The sequence below is a fragment of the Convolutriloba macropyga genome, chromosome 12 (assembly GCF_964194025.1).
Source record: "Convolutriloba macropyga chromosome 12, txConMacr16.3, whole genome shotgun sequence".
In the NCBI taxonomy this organism is placed as follows: Eukaryota; Metazoa; Xenacoelomorpha; order Acoela; family Convolutidae; genus Convolutriloba; species Convolutriloba macropyga.
In genome coordinates, this window is record NC_134479.1 from 19,259,762 (window position 1) to 19,281,158 (window position 21,397).

A 21,397-nucleotide genomic window follows, 5' to 3' on the forward strand; every position below is an offset into this window, starting at 1 on the left:
CGTGAATATTTTAAAACACATATTTGATATTTTTGATAAATAAAGTAAATAAAAGTTGATCGTTTAAGATCTTTCAGGACGGTTACTAATTAGAAAAGCATCTTATAACAATATAACAAAACTTGAAAATACTGGGTATTCTAAGAAATCGTGCCAACAGAACGTCGTGACATATACAGTCCTTGGAATATGTGATTGGAAGCTTGTAAAATTTATAAAGTCAAGAAAATCCCTAAAACCACCAGCAGCAGCAGTAAGATTAGAAATAGTTTATATATATATACATATACATATATATATATATATATATATATATATATATATATATATATATATATACATATATATATATATATATATATATGTGGTGTATATAAATATATTATATATATATATATATATATATATATATATATATAATATGTTTATATATATATATATATATATATATATATATATGTATATTTATATAAAAATATGTCTAATATAAATTATATATATATATATATATATATATATATATATATATGTATATATACGATTTTATATATATATATATATATATATATATATATATATATATATATATATATATAAATTACATACTTTCCAATAATGCTTTGTATCTCTCAGAAAAACTTGGAATGTATTTGTTTTTTTTTGCAAAAAGGTTTTTGTAATTTTTCGTCGATACAAATTTACAAATTAAAAAATTATTCGTAGCAAGCTCATTTATTGGGAATTTTGTGTTTGCTTCTTTTAAACGGTTCCAAGTTTTTCTGAGAAATACAAAACATTACTAAAGCTTCAATATTTAATAACATTTCTAAATTAAAAAGTAAAAGTGACTCGTAATTTTAACTCTAGGATAGCAGTGGGATTTTCCTTAGAATTTTCCTTACAGTAGCTGTATGATTTGGACGGGAACGAAAAATAAGACGATGTAAAGGGAGAAAGCAAGCCTAATATGTTTTGCAATACTTATGTAATTTTCCATAAATATTATAGTTACAACCAAGACCGCGCATAGTATTTGCAGTTAATAAGTACCGCAGAGAAAGAGAAATATGGTCATTTTAAGAGAACTAGTAAATTCAGTTCCCATTGGATCTCTCTGCATTTCCATATCTCTCATCCGCTGTGGGATGTAATTCGGAAACCGACGACAGCCAATTCGCCCCTCTGGCCCGCCAGCGACAAATTTTGAAACCGCTAGATCGAAAGTTTTTGCCTTACTTGACTCTTTTTCAAAATTCGGCTGTCAGGCCAATCGGTTTGCATGCTGTACACCACTTTGGACACATTGTATCACAAGACACGTCATACCGAAATGTCGACATATAGTTTCCGTGTGTTGTATATTACACTGCAGTTTAATAGCACGTTTGTTTATTTTCTACTGTTTTTTCTCATTGAAATCGGCTTCGATATATACTAAAAAATAAACTAACGTTGAGCGTTGAGTTAGAAAGTTAACTATATTAATCATGGCTGAGAACGCCGGTTCAGCTATAGGCCAAGGTGCCGGAAAATTTAGTAACATTGACAATTGGTTCCCCTCGGACCGGAGAAGAAAATGGTTCCTTTTATGTGGTGCCACCGACCCCCCTGGTGAAATTGAAGTTTCCAACAGGAGAACAGGGCCAGCAGGCAAATTTCTCAATTCGACCAGAGATTTAGGAAATGTAGAGGGCAGTGCTGTGAAGGCTGAAATTTTCAACGCTATTAGAGAATACAATTTATCCAAAACGGACGCTACGAGAAAAATTATAGAATTTGCAAAATATTGTCGTGATAAAGATTGTCAACCAGTTCTGTACTACTCCGGCCATGGCGAGACTGCGACAGGAGATTGGGTATTTTTTGATGGAACAATTAGCTTAGATGACATTGTACTGCTCTTTCTAATCTTCACCAAAACCCAAAGTGGCGGACCCGTATATCCCTTGATCATATCAGATGCGTGCTACAGTGGTGCTTGGGCTAATGTATGCTGCCACGTTTCCAGAACGTTTGGCCTTAGAATACATTGTTTATCAGCCTGTACCGAGTTTCAAACAGCTTTTGACCTTATAGGTAAGTGACGATGCTAAGTCTGATTGTCCCTTGAATCTGAAGCAAACTAAAATGCCAAATCGTTGATGAAAAATTGATTGTTACACGAGATTTCAACTTATTCCGCTCAAGTCATGATGATTTGAGCGGAATAAGTTGAAATCGTTAATGATGATTGACTTGGGTAATTACTCCCCAGGTTGAGGTCCAGACCAAAGTGGCCTCTGATCAGGCAAATTCCAGACCATTGTCCAGACAAAAGTGCGCTCGAAGCCTTTTCCAGACCATGTAATTCGAGCGCACCGAAAACATGTGTGCGCTCGAAGATGGTCTGATCAGAGCTGAATTCAGTCTGGCCACCTCGACTTGGGTCCTATAATTTATAAAAGGAAAAAGTATGTTGTCATACAAATCACAGCGCATTTGCAAGCACTGAAATTTTTGATCCTAAGAAAGAGTAAATCTTTTTCTTATTACAACTGGGAAGTCACAATACTCTTTTGGTATAAAATTTTTATTTAATTTCTTTCAAATAGAATCATGTATTTGATTCTCCATAGTCACTGTGCGACGGGGGACCGTCCTAAGTAATGTTACATATACTATATCATCTTCCCAAAGTGAGGCTGTCCCTATAATTAAGTTTTTTATCATTTAATCTTCATTCGGGTCAGTAGTTGAGCTTAATAATTATAAAAAGCTATGACATGAAATTTTCAGAGGTACGATTAAAAACATCTGACAAATTTGGTACGCCTTCTGACGAAATAGGTTATGCGCATCCAAAGAAACCTAAAACTGGTTTTCTGTATGAAACGCTAATTCAAGTACCTCCTTCCTCATAGGAGAACAAATGTCAATGCGTTGCGTGCTGAATAGGAAACTTTGAATCTAATCTGTCCTCCCCTCACCCTCACCTTAGAAGGTACTGGAAACCAATTTGAGTTTTCCTACAAAACCGGTTTTTGCAACCTATATTTTTGCAAGATGCCTGTATTGATATCAAGAATTCACCCTCACAAAATCAATCATTATTTAGGTCTTCTGACTATTTGGAAAGAAGGGACATATTTCGATTTTAAAAATGGGTATCGAGGTAGTAAAAATTTCTAGCGTAGAGGAAAACTTATTGAAAGTATAGTTTAACAGGATGCCTTTTGTACTTTTTCTGTCTGGGTACTGTTGTAGTCTAAGGGTGACAAACAATCTTTTCTTGGTAAACTCAAATGTTCTTTAAATTATAACATCGATGAGAGAGACTGCAGTAACGCCTACCGCTTACGATGACTGAACTCGTAAAAGACACCAATTGACGGAATTCCGGTTACTTGGCTGCCCAGTAGAAAATGATTGGAGAGGATGTGTATCGAGGATGGTATACAGCACTCTCTTTGAACTTCGAACCAACTATTCCAAGATTCCGCCTTTGTATGGCGCGCTGGTCGGATTGAACCTCCACTTAATGCCCATATGCTTAATGCCTAATCGGTTTGAATCTCGATTTAATGCCCATATGCCCGAATGCAGGCATACCCCAACAGGTCAAGAACCACTCAATCCCACCACACAGGAACTAGTGTCCATGGACGGAACGACTTCAACATTGACAGCACGAGAAAGCAGGCAAGTGAGGGGAAATCCTCCTTTCTTATCTAGTCTGATGAACGTTAGCACAAATTGGGCCCAAGTAATCAACCCGGTGTTGTTGAAGGTGGGAGACTGATACCCGAGTCTTTTCTTGGTGAGGAACAAACATTCCTGTACTTTTGACGGAGTAGGCCACAAAACAGCTTAACGAAGTACCAGCGTCCATCTAACACAACTGGTTGTTCAACACCACCCGCCTCTTACAATCAGACGCACGTATGGAACCATTAGGTCCGACAAATGGTAAAAAAAACGGAGCGATACGGCTGCTCCGCTTGCAGGGTTTGTTGTCCAGGAGATCCAATATTTCGGCGCTAAAAGGCTTTCGTTAAAAAGATACTGGAGATGTTACTCGGCTTCATCAAACTCAAAAGTGTCCATTATGCTGTCGTCTACGATCCAGAAAAATTTCCTGAGATATTAAAACTCGGAGATTAAATGCGGTGACAAAAGCTAGTTTTTGATAAGAACCGAAGTTATGGAACAAGAATAATGGAAAACTGCGCTCCCTAACGGGTTTTTTATGAGGATGCGGCTAAAGATGAGGTAGAATCGTTTTCTTTTTCTTTGATTACGACGCTGAGCACGATGTTGTCGACGATCTCAGCATTTGGGAAGTAAGGGAATTGCTTAGCTCTGAAAATGTAAAGACTACTCTCATGGCTATTGGAGTGCAAATTTTTAGCGGATATACTACGCGTGCCGGTATCTTTCGGAATATTACAAGACTAGGTTCCATTGCCAGCGCTGGCGTACTCCATGATTTCACACACACACGAGATGCAATGACAATGGGATGTTTGTCAAATGAGTTTAACCACTGCAAGGCAATTTCATTATAAGTGCGCATAACAATTCTGCTACAATGCTGACCAAGAGTTTACTGAACTGTTTGGCTTGCAGTTTCAATGTCTTTCGTAGATTTTTGATTCAAAATGTATCACCAAGTGCTTTATTGAACTTTCTGTGATGGTGCTTTTGGTTCCTCTTCTCAACAACAGATCGATCCCATTTAAGCCCCAGCAGTTTCGTTGGATGAAAGGATGATTTTTAGTTCTGTAGATTGAGCAGAACGAAACTTTTTAATTTATCCAGCGCTGAGAAATATTTGTTGGCCAATTCAATGTTATCTTCAGCCCATATCGTTTCGGCGTGATATCTTTTTCCAATAAGCACTATTGTTTTTCGAAGAATTTCTTGGACACCCGAACTCGCAGTGGGTTGTAGGTCTACTTCCTTATATGCGAAGTACAACTCCATGTCGTATCAAGGCTTCATTTGACTAGCATGTTTAAATTGCTGCTCTATATTGGCTTTGAAACAAGTCCAGACAAAACCTGAAGCAACGGTAAAGGGCCGTTTAAAACTCATTACAAAGATAAAGAAACAACGAAGGGCGAGGACACTTCTTCGGCTGCCCAGTAGCCTAACGTGTGGATCGCTTGATACACATCGTCTCCAAGTATCGACTGGATGTTCACATAGAAATATGTTATCGGTTGTAGAACTCCTAGGTGCGTGCATGTTTCTTGATCTGCCTTAAAGTTGATTACGTCGGCGCCCACATTCATTTTTTCATTCACGTGAACACTGACTTTAAAACGTTCGAATTTTTGATTGTCCCGTGGTGGTACATCTTGGTGTCAATAACCTCCTTGGTGTTTGTACCCTCCACTCTTAGTTTCGATGTTGTACCGTGCCAACCAAATTTCTTTTTGAAGACTATTGGACATATTGAAGTTACTACAAACAGTATCGCGCAAAAATACAGCCTAAAGATCTTTATGAGAAGAATTCAATAAATGTAATCGTGTCAACTAAATGAATTCATTCCTGCTACTGACAGATGGAGTTTCTGTGGTTTTAGTTGACGATTGCCAGCTATAAGGTTTATTTTGACTTGCGCAAGCTTTAGAAATACTGTTGTTGTTAGTTTTCGAGGATTCTGATGGATAAACACTCTCCCTCTCGTTTCCCTGAAGAACCTCATTGTGGGGGCAGTTGTATCAATCTTTCCTACATCTTCTGGGATTTGGGCAATGCCGGATGATGCGCTGTTCCCTCAAACATGAGATGCACATTTTCGCTTCGCCATTAGTTTTAATCGCTGCACCGAAAAACACAATTTTTCCAGAGGCGATGTTTGCCCTAAGAGACAACGAGGCAAGTCGCGAGAGCTTTGCTACAGTAGCAGTTGCTTTTGTCCTGCTTTTTTTTTGCTGTGTGTTGGCAGCAAATGTCTTTAGTCCTTGTTATTGAGATGGTGTTGTCCTCAGCTCCTGCCTTGATGACGATTGTTTTAGCAAGTCCTGTGTCTCGGCCTTCTCGTTCAACAAACCGTTGAAATCGAGGAGGTACTTTGGGTGCGGTGGTTGACTCAAATTTGCTAAAAACAAATATTTGGGCTAGATCAAATTTTCTTTAAGGAAGGAGAAGGGGAAACTGATTCGATGTTTTTGCCATGGGGTTATAAAAATTTGGTGCAAAAACTACTTCTCGTGGTGAGGGAACAAGACGGAGTGTGAATGGGATGAGCGGGAGTTGCGGGCGTTTGAGGTCGAAAGCGGAATTTGAAATGGTAGGTGCTTTTATTTGATCTCGTTGCGGGTTGAGAAAATTAGTTGCTAACGGAGCCTTAGCAAGTGCATTACAGGATGGAAAGCTAGGGGCTAAGTAGAATCAATTGGCGCGACATGCTGAACACGAGAGTGAAACGGTCGTCCAACTGCAGACCATTGAATGGCATAGTAGGTTGAGACAGATGTCAAGCTGTGTTCGGGGCGTTAAATTGAGCTAACGTACCTAAGGTCCTTGCTGGTGATGGTGGTGTATATTATTGCTGTGCCTGTTATTGGAGATTGTGGGTTCCCAGAAATGCATTATCGCTTACAGTTTTTTTATCTGTGGTCTCATTCACAGCCTATGTGCAGATAGTTTTTTGTTTGCCTCAATCTGGCCCTGTGTATGGACATCAAGGGAGAAAGAGTTATGATATTGAAGTTGACAAGCAGAACGGCAGGTTCTTGGTTTTTGGGTGATGGAACTAGAAACAACTCACTCGGTTAATTTGCAACTTACGCAATCCTCCCGGACCTTGACGAAGTAAACCAATCTTGAACAACTTTCTCGCTGTTGACCGTGTTTTTCTCGGTGACCACCTCGCACAGTTCACTTGTGTGAAGACAGCAAACAGTTTGCTCATCAAACCGATTCCTCCAAGCGCGGCAGAAGCTACCTGATTGCGAGTATACTAAACCAGCTGCTATGCTTTTATTTCTTGAAATAAAGCTGGCTTTTCAACCTCAAACGGTTGTCTGGCAATTCGCACCTTCACCTTATGTTGCTTTTCAAGTTCCTCCGCTTTTTGTTTCAATGTTTCCAAGTCACGTTGACGTTGGCTCGGTCTTGTCGAGGAAGTCGAATGTACACCTGTTTTTGAGCGGTGAGACGTGTTTTGTTCTGATGTCTATTTGTCTTAGGCTCAGTCAACGTACACTCGAGCAGCAGGAATAAACTTTTTTTTTCTTGCTCAATTTCTTCAACTGTTATCCAATGTTCTTGAAGAGAGCATCTGGACATTAAAAGCAGGATCAAAGAACTTTTCATTCTTCTCAACTGCAATGGTGAAGGATTCTTTGCATTTCACAAGCAGACGTTTCTTATCTAAAGTTTGCCATCTTTTTAAACAATTGCGCAGTTTATTTCACCGTGTACATTGTTAAATCCAGCCTCTAACTTTGAATTCACTGTTTAAACTATTACGAATTTCTCCATTAAGTTTTTTTAGTAATCTAAGAAAGCACATGGCTACACACAAAACACGAATGGTTTAAACCCAAGTCACGGAGGACGGTTTGCCCAACAAACCGTCGAAGAACGAAAATTAACATTGACGGATGAAAATGGAAATGCGTTAACGTATGATGGCGCGCCGGATGGGGAAGTGGGACGAACAAAAAGAAACTCCGAATGAGCAACAAACGACGCAAAGAAAAACTATACGGACGTTACAGAAAACGGACGTTTAGGAAGGCAACTTCGAGCAAAAAGCGCACGTTAAGACACGAAAATTGGCAGATATACGAAAAGAAACGGAGAAAAACGCGCGACGAAACAAGAAAATGGGGTTGAAGGGACGAGAAACGAGAAAGCCACAAGCCAGGAGCTGGGGGACATATGCCAACAGACAACAGTCACAAACTCAGCCAAACAAACTAACTCTAACTTCAGAATAAACTCAAGTTACACCCTAGGATGGAGGAGAGAAGCTAGTGCAAAACAAACTTGCAAAAGACATTGATTTTTACCAATCAATAACAAAGTAAATTACGTTAGCACATTAGTGTACTCCAAAATGTCGAAAAAGACGCAAAACTTAGTAGACATAACTCTACAACAAACTCAAGTCACACCCATGCGACAAATCATACCTAGACAAAAGCAGAGCATGCTGAAAAACTTCAACAAGCTACTGGGAAATGATAGCAAACTACTATTGTTGCAATCAAGAAACAAACCAGACGTAATGCCGGAACTAACAAAAGTCACACCCAAGCAAGCACCAAATTAAACGAAGAAACCAGCGGACAGTTAGAAAAAAATACCAAGGCAAAACTCAACATAGGTCATCGCACAACAGATAAACGGGAATAAAGGGAAACACAGCAACGGAGGCACAAGTGACGGAAATTGAAAAAAAAGCCATATGACCTTTGGAAAATGGTGGAGGAAATTACATATTTCAATAACTAGGGACAACAAAAGTTTTCAAAAATTGTAACAGAGGAGAACCAACCTTTAACTAACCCGTAACACATAAAAGATAACACAAAAGTCACACTGCCAGTGAGCTGGCGCAATTCAATAAAACGCAAAACTAGGAGACATTCGGACATTCAGGTCATCAAAACTTTGAGTAAGTTCCACCTCCTTGAACGCACAACTAGAAAGAAGCGTTTTCCGGCCGAGCTTAGAAATTTTTAGTCGAGAACCTGTGATTAGCCACCGGAGTTTGTTCTTAAGCGCTAACACTTTATTGAGGGTTTTCAGCTCAAGCTCTGATGTAATATTCTGTACCACTTTGTAAACTATTGTCTTTGTGTTTACATTTAGACACAATATCTTCCACTATATGGATGGTATGTAGAGTACTACCCATGAGCATTCACTCTAGAGCAAAACACGCTGCTGATTTTTTGAGTAACGGAACGAGCTATTCCAGTGATAATATAATGCCCCCTTAAATTTGCTGCCATGCCAATACAAGGAATTGCTCACTACATCATACCATAAAAATAGTCGCTTTTATCATGGACGAATTGACTCAACTTGAACTGTGCAGTTTATCCTACTTTCAGAGCGTTAGGGTTAGAATTCAGACCGTGTAACGCATACACACTTTTTTCTTAAGTTCTTGTGACGCTTGAGGAGAAGTTTTTATAGCGTGTTGCTGTGAACTGGCAGCTATTATGAAGACCATGTGTTTTACAACATATTTGTCGTGAGATTTGCTCGAACTCTGACCCTTAATGAGTTTCCGTCTGATTATCAAAAAACTGTCTCAAGGATGAGCGCTCATTTGGAAAAAAGAATTATCCTAGACTCTTTGTGCAAAATTTGAAAACCTTCACCAAACTCAAATCGTTTCTGTATATTCAACCTCTTTGTATACAATTTTTTGATCCGCTATCAAGAAACTGCTCTCTATAAAGTATTGCAATTTTTTTTCAAATTTGTTCCATCTTTCCAAACTTTTATTTGCTTCGCGCAACTTAAGACGTATAAGACTCGGCCCGTTGAAATTACTAGGGTTTATCTCGATTCCAAAATTTTGATCAAAAAACGTCAAATCCAATGTTTTTGTACCCAAAAAATGTAATCTATGGGTTATCGGTAACCAGAGCATTTGAAAAAACTTAACAAAAAAGGTTTAAGGGTGCGTAATTTGGAGGCAGTTGACTTGATTTCTAGGTTACAGATCAATTTATGGCATAAAAGATGTTAAATTTTCAGAGTAATGAAAAGTGACGTGTATGAGATATGCGTAATTTTTAAAATCTTTTTTTTTGGGAGTTAGACTTTAGAAATTTGGTTATTACATCAATTGGCCCCTGTGTCGTAGAAAACTTATTACGGCCTTATACGGCGCTGTACAAAGTTTTGTAGTTTTCTACGGCAGCTTATAGGTCTTAGTAAGTTTTCAAAAATTCGTCTGAGGTGGTCAACTTGGAAGTTTCTGAAGACTGCTACATTCATTTTTGATTTCCATCATCTCGTTGAGCTTCTCTGGATGAGAAATGCTGAGCATCGTGTTGAATTGGCAACGCTGGAAAAGCTTATATTCTCGATTGTTATGCGCCTCTGCTTTTTCGAACATCCACATTTGAGCTTAAAGGTGTCGTTAAGTGACTAGTTCATCACTGTTTCTGGTAGTGTTTGACTCTTTATGAGGGTTACCACATGCACAAAAGGCTGCTGTTTCCGCTTGCTAAATGCAAATTCTCTCGCCAACCATATAACTGGGTATAATTGACCTTAGCAACAAATCTCATGTTCGTGACAGACAAGTTAACAACACATTTTCCGGTCACACGCTACATAAACATTTTTTCATGCATTAACGCATTGAGTGATAGCTTTAGTAATGCTAGCTAACAGAGTCCGCGCGTCTGGTTATAACTTCAACGGCCTGCTAGGAATTGTCGTTTTTAAATCGGTCCGGGTCGACCAGAGTTAATGTGACAAGGACTTTTTCCACGGTAATTTCAAACGTTTTTTACATTATAACATCTATGCAAGAGACCATATTAACGTCAGGAACTTAAAGCAAAAGGCAACATAAACTTAAATCGGCAAAACTAGCCTGAATTTTTTGACAGCTCTTAGCCTGCGATCGGTCACCGATTCAGTTCGTTCAGTAAAATGAAATCTCTAAGGCTAACCGAACAATTTTGAGCAATTGTAGAAGTTATTCTTTGTGGGAAATTGTTTTTTGTATTTTTCAATAAAAAATACTTGTAATACATTCGAAACGAAAAATCTAAGCAACTGTTTTGATTTAATATGCACAAAAGTTCTCTATCTTATGATACAATTTATTCGTTTCATTTATATTTTTACTCGATACCATAGTCAGTTCATATCATACACATCTTAGAGTACATCACAAGTTTGCGTATGAAACATGCGTTTGATCATTTATTATAGGGTTTTTGTTGTAATTAGTTTTAGGTCCTAGCGTTGTGTCTCTCACAAATCGAATGTTTGGATTCAGTTTCATTGATCTTTGGTGTTATAACAACAGGAATTGTCGAAAGTTCAAGTTACTATATTAGAAAACGGACTCAATTATTGGCAAAACTGAAAGGTCTATCATGCGGGTAGGTCATCATTGCCATATGTCATATCGTTTATTCTTATTTAGTAGAATTTTAATTTCTATTTTGCGGTTTGCATTTCGATCTTGATTTTTAAGTTGTTGATAGTTATAGACAGGACACTGTCTGCTCACGTTATAAACGTTTTAATTATTTCCGTTGTGCCACATGATCAACTTGTGCTCACTTATTGCTAATCTTAAATTAATTTGTAGTTGATTTTACTCTTCCTAATTTTTCTCTAACAAATGAGTTGATAATTCAATCTTTGAATAAATGCTCTTCAATTAGCATCTACGATACAAAAGAAGTCATTTGTAACGGATTCTCTGGGAGTCTCAACGTAGAAAAATTCAAGTTCATAAAAAAGGCACTCGCGGCTCAAATTCTCACTCAAACTTCAACCATGGGATTTGTAGTGTAATCTACTAACCTAAACAATTGCACCTTTTTTTCAGTTAACATTTTCTGCAGTTTATATTTTACAGTTCTTTGAATAAATGCTCGTCAATTAGTATCTAAGGTACCAAAGAAGTCATTTGTGACGCATTCTCTAATCGGAGTCTCAACAAAAGAATTCAAGTACACAGAAATGGCAATCCTGGCGCAAGTTCTCAATTAAGTTTCAATCATAGCGTTTGCAGTGCAATCTACTAAATAAAACAATTGGACTGCATAGCAAGACCGTTTAAACATTTAATGCCTCGGAAAAAAGTCGCCTAGAACGTCAAGCGAAAAAGACTTTTCTAAAAGTATAGAAGATTCCTTTTCTAAAGCGCAATATAAAATACGCAGGCATTACACTCCATTTAAGTCTCATTAAAGAATAAGATAAACGCGGTAAAACTACCCTGTCATACGGCAATGGATACCCTTCATGTATCCATATCCGTATTTTAATTTATTTAGTTGTTGTAAATTCCATTTGAAGGGCAAATGCCATTTAAGTTCAGTTGGTGTACATTTCCTCCCATTTTAGCAGTTTTTGTCTGTTCACTCTGTCTGTAAAGGAAATACATTCGTTCACGATATAAACAAATCCAAGAGTTGCTTCCGTTATGCGTGATTAAACTTTGAACAAACTTTCTTTCTTAAATTGTACCATTCTTAATCTTCATTCTCCAATTTGCAGCGCTAACGCTCAGTCTAATTTAATTCTTGCAAACGCTTCTCATTTGAGCTCAGTAGTTTCGACTAGAGTCAATCGCACCGCGATTGCCCATTCTAGAAAAAACCATTTGAACGTAACGACTAAACTTGCCATTCCCGGCGCAAGTGCCTATCTCAACTTGTACGAGAGCATTTGCAATTCAATTGACTATACTCATTGTGTATGAGTATAACATGGCGCAGTCAGCAGCGGACTCAAAGAAAACACCACTCCACATAGAAGCATTTTGGGAGAAACCGACAGCAACACCTCCTCTGACGTGGGACAAATGGACGCAGCAATGGAAACTGGCTCTACTTGCTAAGGAAGGGATACAATTAGACACCCTGTTAAATGATCCCCCTGCAACGGTGACTTACCCGCCTGAACCTACCTACGAAGAACCGGTAGAAAACCACACACAGGCAACGGAAAAAGATCGTAAAGTTCGAAATCAGCAATTGAAAGTAAACTGGTGAAACCGTTGTAAAAAGGTTGAAGAAATTGGGATTCTCTGTGGAGACAAACCGTGGGGAATTTGTGAGCAGAAGACGGTACCGCTGCTATATCTGAGCATTGGTACAGAGGGACGGCGGATTTTCAAGAGTAAATACCCTCATTTTCAGATAGAGAAACAACCTTTTAAAGACTTGTGGCGGGCAATGGAGGACTCATTCATAAAGGTTCGTAATATAACTTACGATCGCTTCGTTTTCTACTCGTGTAAGCAGCAAAAAGGAGAGTCGGTGGAAAGTTTCTATGGTCGTCGCATAGAATTGGCGGAAAATTGCAATCTTGGAAGTGAAGAAACTACGCTGATTCGTGATGCATTCATATTAAATATGCTTGATCACGAGACTCAGAAAGAATTGTTGAAGGAAACAGTAGAACCACCAAAAGCATTGGAGATAGCCATACAAATGGAAATGGGAGCGCAGAATCAGCAGAAAATCAACCAAAACTTGACTTCAGGTACTACTTCTGTGAATTTCATTAATAGTAACCCAGTACGCAATCGCAACGCGAATGGATCTTCAACAAAACGGGACTTCACACGCTACCCAACTGTCCCTCAAAATTATCAATATACGAGTGTTTGTACGAATTGTGGTCTCCGTTGGAGTCACAATCATAAGCATATTTGTCCCGCGAATGGTAAGAAATGCAATAATTGTGGTATTATGGGTCATTTCGCCAGAAAATGCCGCAAACCGAAAAAGTCGCAGAATCCGATACAGAAAACTCAAAAATCAAATGTCAACCATATCGATCAATCGCCGGAAAAAAGTGATAATGAAGAATCCGTCAACTATATAACAAGCTATCAACAATTGTATGAACAGGTGTACGATTCAAATTATGATAGTGATTCAGATGACTATGTAGCGGCGATTTCTTCTGATTCAGTTCATCAATTGGAACCACTGAATGTGGAAGTGCAAATGGGGGAAATAAGAACATCTGCTATGATTGACTCTGGAAGTGCCGTCAGCATCATAACAAAAAGTTTAGCGAACAAAATAATCCGATCCACAAAATCAGCCAAATGGACAGATACAACAGAAAAAAGGAATTTGAAAACTTTCTCAAACGAACCAATCAAAATCATTGGGCACTTGGAAACCACAGTAATCTACAATCAATGGAAAGACACATCAGCAATGCTGACTGTGGTAGACGATGGGCACAAAAATATCATCGGAAGAGATCTGTTCACGACGCAATTTCCACATCAAGTATCAAGAATTGGCTTATCTAAAACACATGTAGCGAAATCAAAGTTTCTTCAAAAGTTTACAGCAAAGCATCAAAAAGGTCGACGTGTTCCGATAAATCTCCAACCTAGAGTGTCAGAAGAATTAGAAAGATTACAGACTGAAGGTCATATCGAAAAACTATCTAGTTGCTCTAACGAACATTTTATCTCCCCAATCGTAATCACAGTGAAGAAAGATCATTCGATAAAGCTAGCATTAGATTCTAAAGTACTAAATAAAGCAATACATAAAAATAAATACCAAATTTCTAATATCGAAATGTTAATTGATACCATCTAACAACACCTTACAAATGCACAAAACGGCCAACAAGCATATTTCACCACATTAGACTTAAAGTATGCATATAGTCAACTAAAATTGCATCACGACACAGCAAAACACTGTAATTTTAACATCATATGTGGCGAATCTACTGGTACAAATAGATTCAAAACTGGTTTTTATGGACTTACAGATATGCCGGCAGAATTCCAAAAAGCTATGGATTACACATTCATAGGCTTGCAAAACACATACTGTTTCTTGGACGATATCATAATCGTTAGTAACGGCACTGAAGCAGACCATTTAGCATACGTTTACAAGTGTCTCAAAAAATTAGATGACGATAACTTAAGAATTAACCTCCAGAAATGTCATTTTGCTAAATTGGAAATAGAATGGCTAGGTTATAAATTTACACAGACTGGAATATCACCTTTAGAAAGCAAAACAGCAGCAATTTTAACAATACCACCACCAACAACACTAAAACGACTTAGATCATTTCTAGGATCAGTACACTACATCGGCAAATTTATACCCCACTGAGCACAATTATGTCACCCTCTTAGACCACTTTTAAAGAAATCTGTAAAATTCATCTTGACAGATGAACACACGAAACATTTTAATCTGATTAAAGAAAAAATCGCAAACAGTACAGAAAATAGCCATTACAATCCAAAATTGGATGTTCGCGTAAAATGTGATGCTTCACGTTCAGGATTGGGGGAAGCATTAGAACAAAACACACCAGATGGTTGGAAGCCAATAGCATTCGCGTCACAATTTTTCAATTCAACGGAAGAACGCTACAGTGTCAATGAATTGGAACTGTTGGGGATAGTTTGGTCAATTGACTATTTTAAATAATATTTGTACGGAAAAAATTTTACGGTAGTGACGGATCATAGAGCCCTATTGTCCATACTTAAAGAACATCTATCTACTAATCATACAATAGTCGACTGTCTCGATGGATCGATAGATTACTTCCGTACAATTTCACAATTGAACATATGCCAGGTGCAAAGATGGGCCTCGTTGACTACATTTCCAGGAACCCATTTGCCAGAGCTAAAAAGATATCTATATACGACGAACATTTTGTTGTAGCAACAATTTCAAAAATCCGTGATTCAATAAAACGTCTAATTATAAATAAACAGACAGCAAACCAAAGCAAGCCGCTCTAAATCAACCCCTACAAAGGCGAGAGTAACCTTCTCAGACACAACTTCTTCAACACCTGAATCCAATACAACATCACACACAGAAACCCCACCTCGTAGTATGATAGAGGAGGCCGACGACATGATGTTTACTGAGACACTCAATAAACTGTTCAGTAAGCATACTGACAGGAAAGGATGCGATACTAAAAGAAGTGAGGGACTGTGTTATCAGAAACGACGCGGATCGATTACAAGAGATAAGCCCTTATCTCTTCTCATATTGGAGAGATTTAAGCGTCAAACATGGGTGTGTCTGCCTCGATGAAAGAATTGCCATACCCAAATCAATCAAGGACGCGGTGCTGGAAGATATCCACTCCACACACCCAGGAAGTTTCGCCATGCTCTCCCTAGCCCAAAATATCTGGTGGCCCTACATCCACAGAGATATACTGGCAAAAGCCAGTGAGTGCAAAGCTTGCACGGAAATTGGTAAGAACCTCAAATCAGTGATTCCGCACCGCAAATGGACACCTCTACCTAAATGCAGCGAACCAAACGACGAAATACAATTAGACTTTGGTGGACCAATTTTAAATGAGAGGGGCATAGAGCAATATTTTATTACAAGTATAGATAGATATTCTAAATACCCCACTGCAGAAATAGTAAATAATGCATCAGGCACAAATGTAATCAAATTCTTAAATATATATATATATATATATATATATATATATATATATATATATCAACCCGGAGTACCTAGAACTATTAGATTAGATCAAGCTAGATGTTTCACAGGAAAAAAGTTCGAGATATTTTGTACTGAAAATAATATTACACCTATATATGCACCAGCGAATGATCATAGAGCAATCGGATTAGTAGAACGTATTATTCAAACAATTAAACGACAATTATCTTGCATGAAATCACAATTAAATAAAAAATTTAGTTTAGAAACTTCACTAAAAGCAATAATACAACGATTAAGAATATCAAAACAAAAAACAATAAATATCACACCATTTGAAGCACACTGCGGTAGAAAATGTAACACACCTATATCAAATATCACAACTAAATCTGATAGTAAAAATCTCAATTATAATGCAATAATTAATTATTATTTAGACGAAGATACAATTCCGGGCCGCTCCTACCTGACAGAAGAACAGTGGGCGGATACGGCTCTATGTTCTGACACGGAGATTGAGCGTGTCATTTGCGCCGCAAGTACCCTTGCGAGAACTGAGCAACAGAAACGAAACGACGGAGAAGAACGTTTCTTTAGTTCAGACGCCGTTTGCCGCCCAATCCCTTGCTCGGAACGTAGCGTGCAGGCGAAGTTGGCTCGCAAGCTACACTATAACCAACGTCAAAAAAAGAACCTGGATGGCCTATATGAGGTGCTAGCACCAGGAAGCACTGTGTGCAAAGTAAGCCCCACGACGAGTGTGATAAAAGAACCACACAAACAAGAAGTACGGGTTAGGAACTCGGATATCGCTAAATTTGGGACACGGGCTGAAAGAGATACGGAACTCACACAATATATAGAGCGACGTCCGAAAAAGATCAACGAAAAAACCCTGGAACAAAAAATCCAGAAACACAAGCGAGATCTTATTCGGAAAAACACTGGTGACAAAAAGATTAAACGTAATAGGAGACAAACGGATGATGTGAGTGTTGTTTCATCAAGACGGTCATGCATCTCTACAGCCAGTAATTTTGCAAGATCGTTAAAAATGAGAATTGCCAAGGGAAATCCGAAACACGACGAGGCATACCTGAATCGACCCGATTTAACGCAAATACTTAGATTTAGTCCAATCGCACCGCAATTGGCTACATCAAATACGGCAGGACCATCTGGGGCGCAAATAGCCCCATCAGTGCAACCAAAGCCTACACCCATTTTGCGAAAAACTTCAAAGCGCCAACTCACAATTAGCGACACATCAGATTCCGATACTTTTTCAATTCGGAAAAGCAAGCGAACCTTGAAGAAAAAGACCCAGAAGTCACAAACGATTATTGAAAAAGTTCGAAGCACAGAAGGCTACACCGATAATCAGGACATTGGAGTTGCGAGAGATTCTAATGAATGGGTTGAGGAAACCCAAAATCTACCATGGGAGATGACTGTTCTCCAGGCAGAAAATGCAGAAAACAGCGATAGTGAATAAACTTGAATAAAGCAAAACTTTCATAAACTTTTATTTTATCTATTATTTAATACTTTATTACTTAGTAACCGGTGAATATTTATTAATTTTCTGATTTTAATTAGTAATTCGTTTTTCTCTCCAAGAGGGGGAAATGTCATACGGCAATGGATACCCTTCATGTATCCATATCCGTATTTTATTTTATTTAGTTGTTGTAAATTCCATTTGAAGGGCAAATGCCATTTAAGTTCAGTTGATGTACACTTCCTCCCATTTTAGCAGTTTTTGTCTGTTCACTCTCTCTGTAAAGGAAATACATTCGTTCACGATATAAACAAATCCAAGAGTTGCTTCCGTTATGCGTGATTAAACTTTGAACAAACTTTCTTTCTTAAATTGTATCATTCTTATTCTTCATTCTCCAATTTGCAGCGCTAACGCTCAGTCTAATTTAATTCTTGCAAACGCTTCTCATTTGAGCTCAGTAGTTTCGACTAGAGTCAATCGCACCGCGATTGCCCATTCTAGAAAATAACCATTTGAACGTAACGACTAAACTTGCCATTCGCGGCGCAAGTGCCTATCTCAACTTGTACGAGATCATTTGCAATTCAATTGACTATACTCATTGTGTATGAGTATAACATACCCTTTTTCAATTTCTTGAAACGCATAGACGAAGTGCTTGCACACCGAAAACTGGCGTCTGAATAGGAAACAGTGCAAATTAACTGAAAAAAGACCTTAGTTTTATAGATTTTCCGGATTTTTTTCTGTTTTTGCTGAAACTAGTCAGCTTTGTGATGCTCTGGACTCACTTGAAACCTAAATTGAGTGTGGTTTTTCGTATTTCAAAGTAAGAAAAAGACAACTCATAAAACTTTTTGAATATGACGTTCTGGAGAAAACACTCAGCTTAAGTTGATTTTTTGATAATGGAAACTTCATTTACAAACAACCCGTTTTACGATCACAAAATTACTCCCTATCGTGTGATCGAGAAAACAACCCATAATGATAGATTCTGTATTTTTACAAGGCAAAGAATTGGAATTGTATTGGGGCGCTTTCTTTTTTTGAGATCTGTTCACTCATTTTTATTATTTGAAATCAAATTAGAGTAGTGGTTTTGATCACACCGAAACAGGAAATCAGGAAGTAGAGCGAAAAAGCGAGTGGTTTTCCGGCGTGATATTTTTTTACTCTTATTTTAAAGCCGAGTGAAAAAATGGTGTTTGAACAAAAACTCGATTTCTCGCTAGTGGTTTTTTTTGTCTACATGCAGCACTTTCACTCTTACTCTTACCGCTTTCAAATTTTTCTTGACCGGGTTTGTTTCTAAATGGTTTTCCAAGCCATCCATAGTTCATTATAGGTCTCGTTTCTTGACCATTGAAAATTTTTTTGAATTGTAGGTCAGGATTTTTCCTGTTGTGTTTTTTTGTTTCTTCAGATTTTTTATTCTTATTTCTTCATACAAAGCATGTAATAGTCATCAAATGTCAGTTGAAAATCATTTTTCCTCTTAATTTACAAGTCCCAGAGAGAGAAAAATTTTTTCGTTAAAATTTGTTTATAGTTAAAGTCAAAGATCACCCGAATTTGTAAGTTCTTGCGTATTGAAAAAAAAAGTTATAAACGAGCAGAAATTTGAAAACGGGGTGAATTGGAGCAAAATTCTAAAAACGAGGTAAAAGCGAGTACAATTTCTAAAAACGAGCTTAAGTCTAAGCATGGCTGATTATTGCCTGGATGGGTCTGATCATGGCTGATTTTAGTCTGGATGGGTCTGATCACTAACGCACACCTCGACCTGGATTCTTTGTTACAACTATTGCGTTGGTTTACAGCGATAAGTGAAAATCAAGTTTGCTGTTTTGAGGTCTGGGAGGAGAATTGACCCTTTACTGTACAGCAGATGAAAATGATTTGAGACGGCCGAGGACTGAACCACTCTACAGTCAACGCTCTCGAATTGATTTCCCAATTTCTGACGATTACGTAAAAGTATCTCTTCATTACTATCTACTTTATTTGCGAAAAAAGTACAACGTCTGTCTAAAATCATTATGTGTCATTGGGGAGGACCAGTTTTACGGAGTGTTTGAGAAGGCGGACAATTCTAGAGAAGAAGAGTATTTCAAATGCAACAATTTAGAGGGTTTCAGAGAACGAGCAGAATCAATTTGGCAACAAGGGAAAATCATTAAAACGTTGATAATGCGTTCTGACGGCACTTTCTTGGGTCAATCAATTCGATTAGCCGGCGTTTCCCAATCTCTTACATCAACAGCAGAAATAGATGAAAATGAAGTGCCGCCACGAAATTGTCGAATTGACGCAAGTTTTTATCAAAATTCAAAGTTCTGGTTCCTTGTTTCACGCCACCCGACAACGCAAAAGCCTCAAAGGCTGACTATCCTGATAAATGATTCAAATCCGCATAGCTGCTGGCAAAAATATATTCAGAGGTTTAACAAACCAGTCTCCTGTTCGTGTTTAGTTCGTAATAAACAGAACATGACTGGCACAAGTCTTCTGGTTGTTAGAGAGGTTGATGAAGAAGAGAGAGGAAATATTATTCGCCAAGAAGGTACCCAAACAACTATTTTCGATCCAACGTCACTGTTTCGGAATTTCATAGGGTTAAACACAATCGTACAAATGCCACTACCGTTATTTATTTTCCCAACTGCAGAAAGCGAAATATTTAAAATCCCACTTCATCCCTGAAGTTCTTTCAAACGGTTTTTATGAATAACACACGATAACTTCTTGCAGAGGTATTCACACATTATAACATGGTTAATCATTCTACCATTTCAATACGCCTAAGAAGTAATTAATCATAGAATTTAGAGGTCGCAAGAAAAACACTAATTGTCAAATAAATGTGAAAGACGCCAAATCAGTATTAATACATGGAAAAAATATGGAGTTCAATTCTTCAATTCCGCGGAGCCGCAAATTGTTTATACCATATAAGTGTTTACCTCTGTGATGTGCCGTATCAATTTTGAGTAATTTCTGAATTAGTTATCACAAATATTTCAAATTATTTGAAACATATCATAATGCAAGGGAATAAATATGAAAACCATAATGCAAAAATCTAATATTGGAATCGTCAAGTTACAATCTTACAGAATCATTGGATTGTTAGTAATGTGTATATTGGTACCTCCGCAGCATAGAGCCGCGATACGGTACCAATATACACATTACTCTAATTCCCTTTGTTTTTTCCACTATATTTCCATTTTTCCACATAAAAAAAAATCTATCATTTTTGACTAATTTTACTAAATTTTGCTAATATTAATTGTAAAACCTAAACTCACCATTACAACTTTTAATACCTCTATCATCAAATGGATCTATAGCTATCTTATACTGTTCCTTGGTTTCTAAATGATGCCTTTTGCTATCAATAGTATAATTAGTTACATATTTACTTACACCCCCATATATAGCATTTTTATAATCTTCCAAATTATTTTGGTTTTAAATAGCAGCTTTGGTTACACCTTTTAACTTTTTCTCATCTTCTCCTTTAACTGTATTATAACAATATGCTATAGCTTTAAGGAAGCAGGCTTCTATAATAGTATCATTACGTAATTCATCCTTAATCTTACCTAACTCAATATTATGTAAAATATCTTTTATCTTATTCATTTCAGTTTCTATATTACTATCTAAAGGGACATTTATGTTTATAAATATACTATCAGTATCTGTATAATGGTAACTACAATCTAACTTTTTCTCAAAG

General features: G+C 37.5%; 1 protein-coding gene across 1 annotated transcript; it reads left to right on the forward strand.

Moving 5' to 3' along the window:
* The first annotated feature begins 1,445 nt into the window (after positions 1 to 1,445).
* Positions 1,446 to 19,522, forward strand: LOC142350408 (uncharacterized). Its single transcript, XM_075402255.1, has 2 exons — positions 1,446 to 2,076; positions 19,401 to 19,522. The coding sequence occupies exons 1-2, from the start codon at positions 1,488 to 1,490 to the stop codon at positions 19,520 to 19,522; spliced, it is 711 nt and encodes a 236-aa protein (XP_075258370.1). The 5' UTR covers positions 1,446 to 1,487.
* The last annotated feature ends 1,875 nt before the right edge of the window (positions 19,523 to 21,397 follow it).